Genomic DNA, 14,680 nt, shown 5'->3' on the forward strand with positions numbered 1-14,680 from the left:
TGCACTTTTCAGGTTAAAAAAATCAGGGATGTGTTTCACATGGTAAAATAAAAAATTAATTAAAATTGTATAGTGTACTGTAAGTGGTCCAAATAACACATTGAATTTCTATCCTAGGCCCCTGCGCATGAAGAAAGAACCCCATTTCCTGCTGCGGCCCCGAAATTGTTCTGGTTTCACTGGAGCTGTCGTCTCTGGACCTGGGACAATCTTTACTGGACCCTTGGGAAGTTTCACTTGTACAAATGTCCAATATACGTTGTCGGACCAATCTGGAGCTTGTTTTGTTTTGTTAAAGACTTGCAAGAACAGATAAAAAATTTTCAAGAGAAAAGGATTGCCAAAATATCTTGATAGCCAAAAGTAGAAGTCCAAGAACACCATTTTCTAGCGAATACTTGTTCATGTGAACAGAGAGATCTTCATGATTGGTTTAGAATAGAATAAATTCCACTCTTGAAACGTGTAGTACTCTTAAAGAGTATTTGGTTTATTAATACCAAACTGCGCAAATGGATCTTCTTTTTTTTTCTTTGGGTCAAAAGCGCAAATGGATCTTGAGCCTCAAAGCTTTTATAGATTCTATATGTTGCTACATAAATAAGTTATCCTATAATAATATCCATCACTTGACAAGTATATTACATTCACTTTTATGTGTAAATTTACGGCCGAAAAACATGGCATGTTATCTTATTTATATCAATCTCCATCAAACCTCCATTATCTTCCAAAAACTTGTTTAAGGTACTAAAAAAGATGTGGTTGCACATAATCAAATGACAGCCAACGGACCCCTTATGGAGGACTTTTCTCTTGCTGTCCAACTAGCATTATACTCCTAGTCGTAGACTAGATTGGCAAAATCTTGGTTGCAAGTCATCCACATTTTTCTTGTGCATCCAGAGTCCACTCATCTCCGCACAATTTTGTGTCACTGTTCTGTGGTTGCACCCACATTTCTTTGTTCGTGTGTTTAGTTGTCCACTACCAAACACGCCTGCGTCTACACGGACAGCAAACGCATGCGCCATCCCGGAGCCACCAGCAACAGTGACAATTATCCCAGACCGGTACCAGTGAAAAAAGTGGGGTTTCATGAGCCGTAGATGAATTGTTATGGTGACATATCTCTAGAAGTCTTTTAAAGGCAAACCCGTACAACCATCATAATGGAGTAGCTCTTTTTGACATAGAATTGTTTTGGTTGTCCAGTTGGTGGAAGTGGGAAAAAAAGTGTGAAAAGTGGAATCCCAGCTTCTTCCAGTGCTACTTTTTGTTTCTGTCCATTTGTCATGGACGCTTTCACGGGTCGAAGTGGAGGAAGAGTAACGCCCCAATATGTAAGCTTCTTTTCTGTGACCCTTGTTGATGCATTAGATGTTCAATCTTCTAAAGTTGGATTTTGCATGCTATTTTTTTATCTGAAACCTCTTTCATAGTCCAGGTTCTACCAGCCTTATGTCCCTTTTTTATATTGCTTCCTGGTCTTTGTGTTTTTATTGCTTTAATAAGGAATGCAAAATGGGTCTCGCAGGAACGTTCTCATTTTCACAAGAATGGAACCCAAAATGAGTTTTTATGTCTATGAATTTGCTTCATGATTAGATAAAATTACGGCCTTTACTTAGAATAGGCTCATATTTCTTCTTTTTCATGGCATTCTTCCTTGCGAATTTTCATACTGTCATGGAAGTTAGTTTTACTTGATTTTCTTGTAAATTGTTGATTATCAGTGGAAAACCATTTTTAAAGTTAAACCCAGAGTTTTATTAACTCTTTTGCATCTTATTTCGTTATCCATGCATAACAAGGCGAGTTAGTTGCACCTAAAATTTTAGTTCTTTTGTATCTTATTTTATTTTTTGTGCATAACAGGGAGAGTTCAGCAGTTATGACTACGTCCATAGGCATGAAACTTTTCATGGTAATGGTGTTAATGCTTTCTGGCAATGGACAATTTTCAAAAGGGTTTGATACAAATGTGTCGGGAAGACCTGATGTTTTGAACATTGGGTCTATCCTAACATTGAATTCTGTTATTGGCAAAGTTGCAAAAGTTGCTATAGATGCTGCAGTAGAAGATGTGAACTCCAATCCAGCAGTTCTTCGAGGAACCAAGCTGAATATTACAACTCTTGACAGCAACTATAGTGGATTTTTGGGGATAGTCGAGGGTAAACACATTGCTCTTCTATGTTGCCCTTTTATACCTAATAAATATCAATTCCATGTTGAGAATGAGTTCTTCTGCAGTCAATTATTTGTCTTCTGGTCTTAAGCTAGTTAGAATCTAGTAAATCTCTATTTCACGAATTATTGCAGCTATTCGCTTCATGGAGACTCAAACAATGGCCATCATTGGCCCCCAATCTTCAGTTATAGCTCATGTGATATCCCACATTGCAAATGAGCTCCAAGTTCCTATGTTGTCTTATGCTGCAACGGACCCTACCCTTTCTTCACTTGAGTATCCGTTCTTTGTTAGGACCTCACCAAATGATCTGTTCCAGATGGCTGCAATAGCAGAACTAGTTGAATATTATGGATGGAGAGAGGTAATAGCAATCTATATTGATGATGATTTCGGAAGGAATGGAATAATTGCATTAGCAGATCAACTGGCAGCAAGACGTTGTCGGATCTCTTACAAAGCACCTTTCACCGCTGATGCCACCATCTCAGACATCAGGGATGTGCTGGTGCAGGTAGCCTTAACAGAGTCTCGCATTCTTGTTGTACACACTTATCCTAACAGTGGTTTAGATGTATTTTCGGTGGCGCAATCTCTAGGGATGATGGACTCTGGATTTGTGTGGTTTGCTACAACTTGGCTGGCAACCATATTGGATATCAAAAACCACTTTGCTTCAGAGGCATTTAACAACATACAAGGGGTTATCACGCTGCGTATACACACACCAGAATCACAAAAGAAAAGGGACTTCATCTCTAGGTGGACTAACTTGACAAAAAAAGTGTCAGCTCGTAGTCCTATAGGGATGAATACTTATGCTCTCTATGCCTATGATACAGTTTGGCTGCTTGCTCATGCCATTGATGCTTTTTTTGAGAAGGGTGGAAACCTATCATTCTCCTATTATTCAAGGTTGGGTGAAATGAGTGGAGGGAGCCTGCATCTAAATTCCATGAGTATATTTAACGGAGGCAAATTACTGCTTGACAGATTATTACAAATCAATATGACTGGGGTAACGGGAATGTATGGTTTCACTTCAGATAGGAACCTCATTCTCCCAGCCTGTGAAGTCATTAATGTGATTGGAACAGGATTGAGGAGAATAGGTTTTTGGTCTAATTATTCTGGATTGTCAATTGCTCCTCCGGAAACACTTTATACAAAACCGCCAAACCGTTCTAGTTCAAATCAACAACTGTATAATGTGGTGTGGCCTGGACAAACAACTCAGAAACCTCGTGGCTGGGTTTTCCCTGACAATGGAAGGGAAATGAAGATTGGAGTCCCAAACCGAGCAAGTTTTCGTGAATTTGTTCAAGAGGTACCTGGCGCTGATACGTTCAAAGGATACTGCATTGATGTTTTTACTGCAGCCCTTAACTTGTTGCCATATGGTGTCCCTTATAAACTAGTGGCATATGGGGATGGTCGTACTAACCCAAGTGGCACAGAACTTGTGAGGTTGATCACTGCTGGGGTCAGTACAAAGTTTAAAAGTTTCCACATTTAATTACAATACGCTTTGACTCTCTAAAATTCTATGTTCTCTCTTCTTCCTCACAGGTTTATGATGCTGCTGTTGGCGATATTGCAATAACCACCAACCGTACGAGGATGGTGGATTTTACTCAGCCATATATTGAGTCTGGTTTAGTGGTGGTCGCACCAGTAAGGAAGTCGAATTCTAATGCTTGGGCCTTCCTGAGGCCATTTACTCCTCAAATGTGGGCTGTTACTGCAATATTTTTTCTCATTGTGGGAGCTGTTGTTTGGATTTTGGAGCATAGGATGAATGATGAATTTCGTGGACCTCCCAGAAAGCAAGTTGTGACTATCCTATGGTGTGTACTGCTGGATAGTTTTGCATTTCTTAATAGTATAATCTGAAAGACTTGTCAACCCACGTTGGTTCTCTTTTATTTGAGTAGTTCCCTAGTTCATTTTCAGAGGGGCCAAGGAAAGCTATTCACTAGGTGTAGAAGATCAGTTAATTACCTTTTTTGAATTGAAAGGAAACTACATTCCTCTAAAGTAGCCACTGATTCAATCTATTTACTTCTTCTATGATAAGGTCTAGTTGCCAAGCTTCCAGCTCTGGTGTAAATTTTTTTTTCCCTGATTGTTCTTTTCTTTGCAGGTTCAGCCTTTCAACTCTATTTTTTTCCCATAGTAAGTGCTCTGGCTCTGCTTTGGTAGTCTGGTGTATTTGGCAGCCAAGCAAAATAACTAATCATCTAATTTTTCTGGCATCTGCAGGAGAAAATACTGTGAGCACCCTTGGTCGCGTTGTTCTTGTTTTCTGGCTGTTTGTGGTCCTTATAATCAACTCTAGTTACACTGCTAGCCTTACGTCTATCCTTACAGTTCAGCAACTTTTTTCACCAATTAAGGGAATTGAAAGTTTAATAAGTAGCGAAGATCGCATTGGCTACCAACTGGGCTCTTTTTCCCGTGATTATCTCATTGAGGAGGTCGGCATACATGAGTCCAGACTTGTCCCTCTTAATATGCCAGAAGACTATGTAAAAGCCTTGAAAGATGGCCCCAGGAATGGTGGAGTCGCTGCTGTGATCGATGAGCGTGCCTATATAGAACTCTTTCTCTCAACTCAATGCGAATTTAGCATTGTTGGTCAAGAGTTCACCAAAAATGGATGGGGATTTGTAAGTATATCTGTGAACAACACTTTTTCTTCTACTTTTGCTCCATAGGAACAGCAATTTCAATCAATTAATCGGTAAAAAGCATTGGGCGTCCATTACTGCTGTTTTTTTTTCAGTACATATCCATTTTCTGATATATTAGCTGTGAGCTCAATGGACTGAGAAATTGTCACTGTGGAATTGCACCTTGTCACCCATTATTTGATCCTTACCTGCGTGCTAATTTATAAACTTCTAGGGTACTGCTTTCTGTCTGTTTTTGCTGCATGCAATCGTATTATTCTAACATTATCCATCATATAGAAAGAATGACTGCATTCAAAAAAAATTTCAAGTCTTTTTGACTTCTTAAATTTGGCATGGAAGGATATGACTGTTACATATTTGTATAATCAGTCATTTACCAAGATGTCAAGTGAGATAACATCTATTGTCAACAGGGTGAATAGCAACCAAATATTGCAGATTATTTTCTTGAGATGGCTAAGAATGGTACTAACTACCAATTTTTCTGCTTCTGGCAAGGCCTTCCCAAGGGACTCTCCTCTGGCTCTTGACATGTCCACGGCAATTCTGAAGTTGTCAGAGAGCGGTGAACTCCAGCAGATCCATGACAAATGGCTGCAGAGAAGTGCCTGCAGTTCACAAAGTACAAAGCTTGTCGTGGACAGACTTCAACTGGGAAGCTTTTCAGGCCTCTTTTTTATTTGTGGATTAGCATGCCTACTTGCTCTGCTTGTATATTTCATACTCATAGTACGCCAGTTCTTGCGTTACCACTCTGAGCCTGAGTCAGAATCATCGGGTCAAAGCTCGCGCTCAGCACGAATCCAGACATTCCTTTCGTTTGTTGATGAGAAGGAAGAATCAGTTAGAGCCCGATCCAAGCGAAGGCATCTGGAGGGGGTCTCGAATTTAAGTAACTATGAAAACACAGCTGAAAATGGTTCTTCTAAGAGATACCGTACAGAAATGTTGTCAAATAGAAGCGTCAGCTTTGGCGATTTAGACTAAAAGTGTGTGGGTATTTTGTGTATTCTTGCCTTGCTTTCTGTCACAGTGTCACCCCATGATGCTTGCTCCTTTGCTAGTTTAAACTGTAATTATGTGTACCTTGGTGCGGTGTTTTAGAAATCGAATTCTGGAAGAATGTGTCATCTGGAGCTCAGGTAACAGCTTTAACATAATGAAAAGAATAGAACAGGATTGTTTTTTCCATCGTCCCGTAAATGATGAAAGGTTTCTAATCATTGCTGGCAGCTATGCAGCCATTTCATATTTCAAGTCTCTTAACTTTGACAACAATAACTACCCTCTGGCAATATAAAATTATACGACCAAATTAAAGCCAGAAGCTAAATCAGAAGGCAAATTGAGCACATTCACTAAAATCGATTTACAGGGTTGTCCTGACATTATCTATTGATTACCAGAGTAACATACAGGTAAATCAAACTCCATTTGCCCAAAACACACAAGCATCTCTTCTCCCGCATAAACAAATTATTATAAGGGTAAGAAGACAAAACTGAGAAAAGGGTTCCTTGTTGAACACCTAATGATTAGGGAGAGCTAAAATACAAGTTTAAAGAAAAATCAGTCAAGGAAAAAAAAAAAAGAGAGAAAGCAATGAAATTAGGTCAACATCATTAATTATATAACCTGATAGTAGTAATATTTACATAGTTATCGTGTATATATTTCGTTTAATCATATTTACACGCATCATATTACAGCAGAGTGTTAAAAAACTAGACCATAACTGGGTTATTGTCTGTCACAAATTACTGCATACTGCATTTGAAGTACTTGATAAAACATTCTTCTTCTTTGCAATACATGCTCATCACTCTGTATACTTCAATCAATAGTTTAGGAAATCGACTAGCAAAATACTCGTCATAACCTTCTGGTACTGACCCCAAAATCTCCTGCAAAGAACATCAAGGTTATTATCAAATTCACCATAAAGAGAAAATGCAAGTCAGAACAAGGAAAAAATAACACTTCAGGTGTCAATTAACTTAAAGCAAAAACATCTTTGGCATGTTATATGTATAAATTTCACTTTGTATGTTTAACTAGCTCCATCAATGACTACCACATAGATGCAGATTTAGATCACTCTTCAACGGATGATTTTTGGGTGTTTTTAAATTTAAAATTTTATTGGGGTACTAGAGGAACCACACAGGTCAGCTAAAACATTTGTAATTGCATCATTATTCTCGAAAGTAGTATTTGCACAATGCATTATCATCTTTGTGTGCAATCATCCGGGTGAATACAATCAAACATTGTATCTGCCAAGGATGCGAACAAGATATTGTTATAATAGCCACCCAATCATAGATGCAATATCCAAATAATGATGTACAGGATGACATCTGTACTACTAGGAAACTTTGCATACTCATGGGATATGCAATGTTGTACCTCCTATCTTACACATTTTAAACAAAGTCCAGCTCATCAGTCTACCTACTTTAAATTCTGTGATCAAATAACACTTTTTTACCAAAGGTGCTGATGGTAGAAAAGAACTTCCAGCAGAATATAATTAATAAAAATTAACTAAAAAATTCCTAGCAAAGTTAAAATGTAAAAGCACCTGAATTTCCATGGGGAGCTCTCTATAATGATTCAACTTGTTACGCATGACCCGCAGTAAGTCACGAACACTGTCATACTTATACCGCCTGTAGCAGCCAATATTATATAAGAATGCAGGTTCCAATTTTTCATCCCATTTTCCACCCAGAGCTATTGGTGCAGTAGCTTCTATTGCTTTTAATAGCTCAGAATCGGTTTCCCTATCTTCCAGTTCTACCCTATCACTTGTATCACGAAGAAATGACAATCGCAGGTCAGCACTCCAAAACAATGGATGTGCTAGAACCTCTACTGCTTTTGGTCTGAATACAAGAAGAAAACAAGAGAGAAAGAAATAATTCAGCAACCGAAATGTTAGGATAGTATCTAAAAAAAGTTCCAAAAATTGGATAAAATAGATTTCCTACAAATCGCAGAGTCAGTGGCCAACTCAACCAAAATCACTGAATCACTATGTAAATAAATTGTCTTTTTTCCAGCTGTCTTGCCCTACAATGCCTCTATTCCATACTTAGAATACTTCAAAATAATTGTTCATGAGTTTGAAACAAAGCATAGATTTCCAATTTGATTAGAAAGCAAGTTTTCCTACAATTCTATAGACTATCATAGACAACTGGTTAAACATAATCCTAAGCATGAATCTAGGACCAATCCTTAACAACTGGAAAGGTTGACCGGACTCAATTACCAGCTTGCAAGGTTACATTTCCTCAAGTGGAACAAGCTCCAGTGAAGAACAATATAAACTTTATTTCCTCTTCCAGTTTTCATTTCCATAAAATCAATTTATATCCTTTCATATCTTAAATCAACAATATATTTTAAAACTAGGAAGAATGATATTGTTTCATTTTACTTAGACATCCTTCCTGTGAGGACCCACTCCAGTTGGCAAACTAAACTTCATTCTACCGAGGAAAAAACAATTCAGTAAGGCCTTGCAGCAGCAATGTCCCTTACCTCATTTCTGCGTTAGGATTTAACAGATGGGAGAATAAATCCATTGCTTCAGGAATATGTTCGACCAAGAATAGGTCAACTTGGTTCTTTGTGATGTTGACATCACGTTCAAGACGATTTCCAAATGGATGTCTACCACCGGTGATGCAGAAAAATAGAACACAACCTAGACTAAATAAATCAACTGCTCTTGTTTGACGTCCAAGAAGAAGTTGTTCGGGTGCTTGCCATCCTGAACTTCCACAACCTGTAACAAGATATTAATTACATGAGCAAATAAATGCACAGATAATATACTTGAAGCAATGAAATTTAAGGATAGCCACATTAATTCACAATGACAGCCTTGTTGTGAATCACTTACACCAAAGAAAAATCTAAAGAACCAACATCACATGCTGATCTATAGAGCCTCAATCCACAAGTTGTCCAGAATAAGATTAGCAGTCAAGATAACCGGTCGAAGGTGTGATTGCATGCAAATTTACATCATAATAGGTAAGGTGCAACTACTTGCCTGTAGCATGCTGACCCAAGGAAGCCATATCCCCAGTGAGACGTTTGCTAATACCCATATCTGAGAGCTTTGCGCATAAAGATCTATCCTTGATTATCAAAACATTTTGGGGCTTCAAATCTCTATGAATGATTCCTAATTCATGTAGATGTACAAGTCCAGAAACCACATCCCTGTCTTCCGGATTATTTTAGAAAAAGAGCAAAAAAAAAAAAGAAACAAAAATATATGAAAATAAAGAAAAATATAAACTAAAGCTCCAAAAAGTTGCCAGTAAGAAAAGATACACATAGAAGTGCATTGACATATTATATAACACCTAAGAAGAGTCAAATAATTAAAGATGTCAATTGCCGAGCCTTTTTCAACTACAAAAGCCTTATTCTCTTTCTCTTGAAAAGAAAGCAAAAAGACGAGAGAAAACTCATCACAGAGCATATTTGAACTGTTTTCTGTACACATCACTTGTGCCATTAGCTCGTTAAAACTGATTCAATAGAAATGGAAGACTGCTGTATTGACTATAAATGGCATGCACATCAAAAATGAAAGTGGAAAATGGTCAAAGTTGTGGAATTGACTCATCAAGTATAGTCCAAACAGTTGGCACAATTATGTGGATTCCTACTTCCTAGCATGAGATTGTAGTAGTTGCAGACTAAATTCCTTAAGTATCTTTTAAACATTTTTACTGACCTCAATAATTTTAGCAAAATAGGAGAAGGGTAGCCATTTGACTTCCACAACTTGGGATCCTGTATAACAACCTTCACAGAGTCCAAATGGATTCTGTACTTAGCCATATCCTCGACATCCAAGTTCTTGCTAAAAGCAAGATTTTCGGAAATGTCTGAGAACATGTGAATAAGATCATCCAAGCTGCAAATACAACGCTCCAGTGCTAGATACACAAAATCTTGGTCTTGTTCCACTCCGTACCACCGCACTATGTTTGGATGCCTATCTGATGCAATAAGATTCTGAATCTCTTTAAAGGCAATATCATGATGAGCCCTGACAAGGCGTTTCACAGCAACTGGACGACCTTCATAAATGCCCTCAAGGACAACAGTACCATTGCTCCCTTTTGCAATCTCTTTAGTGGTCACAAATAATTTGCCAATTCTACGTCCCTCTATATTAAAAGTTGGCTGAGAGAGGTTCAACCACATATTCTTATCATCATCATCATGCATATTCGCACTATCTCCATTCGGATGCGTGTCTATGTCCTTTTTCTCTGCACTGCTACCACTCTTTCCAGATTTTCTACTCTTCTTCCTCTTTGAGGGTACAGTTCCTGAACTTGTGTTGCTGGGATTGTCAACCAACATGAATTTTCTTGCAACTAGATGATAAATCACAATTCCAACAGTAACAGCAAAAGGAAATGAAGAAATTGCACCAATCCTTTCTAAGACCACACTTAATCGACCACCAGGAGAAATTTTTAGTTCTTGCACATTCGGCATCTCACCATCTTCTGTCGCTGAAGGCAAAGAAAGTACAAATTCTTCACCACTGATGTCATGAGAATCTAAAGATTTGCCAACATTTTGTTGTGATGGAAGAAACTCTAGAACTTTGTCAACATTTGGTTGTGAAGGTAGCATAGGTTTTGGTATTGATGTTGGGAGCATTATTTCTGGAGAATGAGCCTCAGGAAGCCCACCACGTCTAAGGAAGGGTTCCAACATGTCATGATTGCGGAAGCGGTATACAAGAGCCCTAGATTGACATGGCAATGGCATGTTAAACCCGGGTTCAGAAAATCCTGAATTCAGGATAGCTCTGCCAAATGACCTCTCCATTTCTTCACAAAGAAAAGCAGCACCGATTTCAGCCACTGTCATATTCCACAGAACTTTGTTTGAGTTTGGAGCAAAAGATGTCAATGCATAATCTGTTCTAGTGATGTAAAGGGGGAGCTCATCAGCCTTAAGGTCTGTAGATTGAGAAAGTCCAAGTCCTTCAACAGTGCTGTTATGAATAACGGTATTCTCACTGTTGTTCTGCTTTGGGCATGAAGACTCAGGAGTCCTATACGTGTAGATTAGCCTTCCAGTCTTGGCATCAACAAGAAATGCGGTGGTTTTTTTGGAACCAAGTACAATACCACCATCCTCAGCTATCTGAGGTGTTGAACTGATGTACTCCTCAAGAGTCTTTGTGAGTTTCTGGAAAGCACAAGTCAAGACTTATAAAACAACTACAATAAAGGTAGATGATTATAGAGAAATACATAGAAAAAATGAGCAGATGTAATACCAGAGGATTGGTATCAACACTACTTCCGAAGGACAGCATTGAGCAATGACCGACACACTAGGACTAAGGAATTAAGTGTTCTCATGGAGAGAACCAAGCCTATACTAAGAACCAGATGCCACTCACATGGATACCTCAGAATCAGACAGTATGAGAGCAGAATCACTCAGACAGCTCTACAGAGGCGACCAGTTTGGCAAACACTCACAAAACCTGATTTTAGAGAAATTAATCTTTGAGAATAGATTGGAAACCTTACAAATAGGAAGTACCTGTGAACCACTATAAACAAAATCTTAAGGCATCAAATTTGTGTATACAGTAGTGTAGTGTAAAGAATGTTTTTGACCCAAACTATTAAACTATGTATTCTGAACAGAAGAGGCATGTACGAAATCAATCACATTGGCAGACAAAACATGTGATGAGACTATCTTAGCGGATGCCTGAGGCATACTAGCCAAACAAACTGCTTACAGACCCTGTCATCAAATGTTATATAGGCTCTAAGAAATGCTAACTCCTCGACAGTAAGATTTAGAGATATATTATTCAAAATCTGCGACCTCCACATGTGCTCACCATATTTAGTATTCACACAAAAGCAGTAATTTAAAGCAGAGTGCAGAGATACTTCATTTTAGAGAAAGTGCTATAATTGAATGTACACAGAATATCAGACTCAACATCATATCCATCAAAGTCTTCGAAACAAAATCTTAGAAATGTGATAGTAACAGCATACCAGTTTTCCAAGCCTGTTATGAGCATATAATTCCCAGTCATCCCCCAAATCAATGTAGTAATCGCTTCCTAATCCAGATGTATTTTCTTTATCCTCATCCACTGGAGCCTGATATGATGAATAAATTTCAGATCCTGATTCAAATGACCAGAGTGGTTTCATAGAATCAAGCTCCAACAGAAAAATTGTCCCATCCAGAGCAGCGACTAGTGCAGTATCAGCTTCCCTGATTTAATCAAAGATGAAATCCACATGAATTCTATGGTTCACAGTGAGAGAAGACTTTCATTCAATCAGCACAGCACAAAATCAGATTTTGCACATAAACCTTCTCCATATTCTCCAGAATGTAAAGAATATCTTCTCATCAGCCTTAACCCAATCAACTAAGGCAATAGTACGCAACTAACAAAGAATCAGAAGGGGTATAAGCAATTATGCAATGCATTCTGAAAAGACACGTTCTTGCAGTAAACTTAGCTCAATTAAAAGAGAGGGGGGGGGGGGATCCAAAATTTTTAATCTTTAATCATCAGGTTCTTTCAGCTGAAATTCAAGCGTTATACTTTTAACTTTCTGGCAGAAAATATAACTGTCCTGCCACCAATTCAAGTCCACTCTTTTTTTTTAAATGGGAGCATGCTCTAATTTCATTTACCCTTGCCAAAAACATAACAGTAAATAAAAGATGGAACTTGTCAACGCCTACATGTACAAGCTAATCCCAACAAAAATACTCCTTTAAGCTTGTTTAAAAATGTCGAATCAGCTACTTAAATTTTGACAGTCAATTTCACAAAAAAAAAACAACATAATTCTACGCTCACATAAATAAGGAAAAACAAATACGGAAATAATAAAAACTTAGCACAAAAACTGACTTGGAATCAGACAATAGAGACCGTTTGCCTGGGGTCCGGGGTGGATTTAACCCATTCAAATGTTTTCTCCCAGTTATGCTTTTGTACGCGTCCAAAGAATCGGCAGCGAACCCAGAAAAAATGAAAATCGATGCTAAAAAACAAATCAGAAGAAGCACTGAAGAGAACTTCATCGGCGATGTCAAAACTTGAAAGAGAACAAATCGGGTCAAAATATCGTCGGGGCAAGAGCTTCACATAATTTATGAGGAATAATCAAGGAGGTAGATTAAGGAGGAGGAAATCTACGGGAAGGAAAATGCTATGCGGAAGAAAACGGATATTCCAAGCTTCCGAGAATAGCATTAAACGCGATGGATTTCTCGGAGTCCGACGTCGAGGAGGTGGTGGTAGCGGTGGAATTCAGACTCTTCAGTGGTTCTCTTGCCCAGCCTGCCTAGTCGTTCCTTAAGAATTATAAGACTGACGTAGTCAAACTTCGATCGTGGGTTGTCGTCGATTAGTAGGACTTGAATCGTTTTGATTGGTTGCATTCAAATCACGCATATGAACTTTCAAGTGGATAATATTTTCCTTTTTTCACTTTTCTTTTATTGCGGGACAATTTGCTGAAAAATACCCTTCACGTTTTCAAGTCTGTTAAACCTTACTGAATTATTTCAACAAAGAAAAAAATAGAACTATATATAAAGTTCTTCCTCCGGATAATAAAAAGTTGGTTTTTTTGAAGTAATTAAAAAGTGAATTTGATTCAATTTGGTGTTTCTGGTGAAAGTATTAACCAAGCTGCGTCCATATGTACCCCCCAAAAAAAAAAAGAACCTACGTCCATATGTGTAAAGCTTTAGTAAGGTTTTGTATTCTCACCTCTGTTGTCAACTAATATTTCTTTTTTCACAATTGCATCCTTCCTTCTTTTTTCTTTTGTTAACTCACTTCACATGTCACGAAACGAGGTGCAATCTTTAAGTGAGGTGATAAGATTCCCAATGTTGAGGGTTATATATTTCTTACACTACAAAAAACAAAATAATGCACAAGATACTAGAGGTGTGTTGGCAAGCCAAACTACTCCGGGAGTGATCAAACGCTATGCTCGAACTCGATTTGATCGAGTTTTAATTTGAGTTCGAGTTACTCCGTGCGTATAATGAATCGCATCTCAATATCAGCGTTTGGCACTCAAGTGCTCAATAAGTCTAATTTAGCTATATTATTTATATAATATGTGTATATATGAATCGTGAAATGACTATCATGGATTCATGTTTTAGTAAAAATCTCGAGTCAAACTCCAATTTAATTACGACTATCTCAAGTTGAGCTTGACTTTAATATTAAGTACTTGTTCGAGCTCAAACTCAAGATCGAGCAGCATCGATATTGATCGAAGCTAAACTTGAGTATAGTGCTACTTGATCTCAACTTGACTTGATACTGCCCCTATGCGACACCAGATATGCAATATTTGTGTTTAATCATGTCAAGTATAATTGCACTAATGCTCATCATCAATTGTGAATGATTTAGTGAAGGGTTGGTTTGAGTGTTAACATTAAAGGATTATAAATAAGGGGTTTCAAATTCAAAATCTTCTATTTACAAAAAAATTTGTGAATGATTAGTTTTATATGCAACAAAACATTTTCTTGGTTAAAAAAAATTTAGATTTCGACTTTGATCACCACGATTGATCAAAGGCATGACTCGTATTATAAATTACCACCATGGATCAAGACATATCTTACAGTCATAAATTGCTTACCGATTACTCAGCAACATAAAAAAATTACTCATAAAGTAGTTGGTTTGGAGTAGTTGGCAACTAAA

The 14,680-nt window shown here is 37.8% G+C and overlaps 2 protein-coding genes across 3 annotated transcripts; one reads left to right on the forward strand and one right to left on the reverse strand.

Moving 5' to 3' along the window:
- Positions 1–102: 102 nt before the first annotated feature.
- LOC113700040 (glutamate receptor 3.6-like) lies at positions 103–6,081 on the forward strand. The gene is made up of 7 exons (XM_027220459.2): positions 103–1,343; positions 1,879–2,177; positions 2,326–3,677; positions 3,764–4,041; positions 4,338–4,369; positions 4,457–4,863; positions 5,389–6,081. Coding segments are annotated over exons 1-7 (2,859 nt in total). The 5' UTR covers positions 103–1,341; the 3' UTR covers positions 5,878–6,081.
- Positions 6,082–6,498: 417 nt separating this feature from the next.
- Positions 6,499–13,372, reverse strand: LOC113701877 (serine/threonine-protein kinase/endoribonuclease IRE1a-like). 2 transcript variants are annotated; one of them, XM_027222758.2, is made up of 7 exons: positions 12,872–13,372; positions 11,970–12,195; positions 9,653–11,133; positions 8,957–9,129; positions 8,440–8,686; positions 7,475–7,778; positions 6,499–6,794 (listed from the first exon to the last, which is right to left on the reverse strand). In XM_027222758.2, exons 1-7 carry the CDS (start codon positions 13,021–13,023, stop codon positions 6,648–6,650), a joined length of 2,730 nt encoding a protein of 909 aa, XP_027078559.2. In that variant the 5' UTR covers positions 13,024–13,372; the 3' UTR covers positions 6,499–6,647. The 2 variants fall into 2 exon arrangements, with proteins under 2 accessions (XP_027078559.2, XP_027078558.2); XM_027222757.2 differs by having other exon boundaries at positions 12,851–13,372.
- Positions 13,373–14,680: the final 1,308 nt, after the last annotated feature.

Source organism: Coffea arabica, chromosome 7c, assembly GCF_036785885.1.
Source record: "Coffea arabica cultivar ET-39 chromosome 7c, Coffea Arabica ET-39 HiFi, whole genome shotgun sequence".
Lineage (NCBI taxonomy): Eukaryota > Viridiplantae > Streptophyta > Magnoliopsida > Gentianales > Rubiaceae > Coffea > Coffea arabica.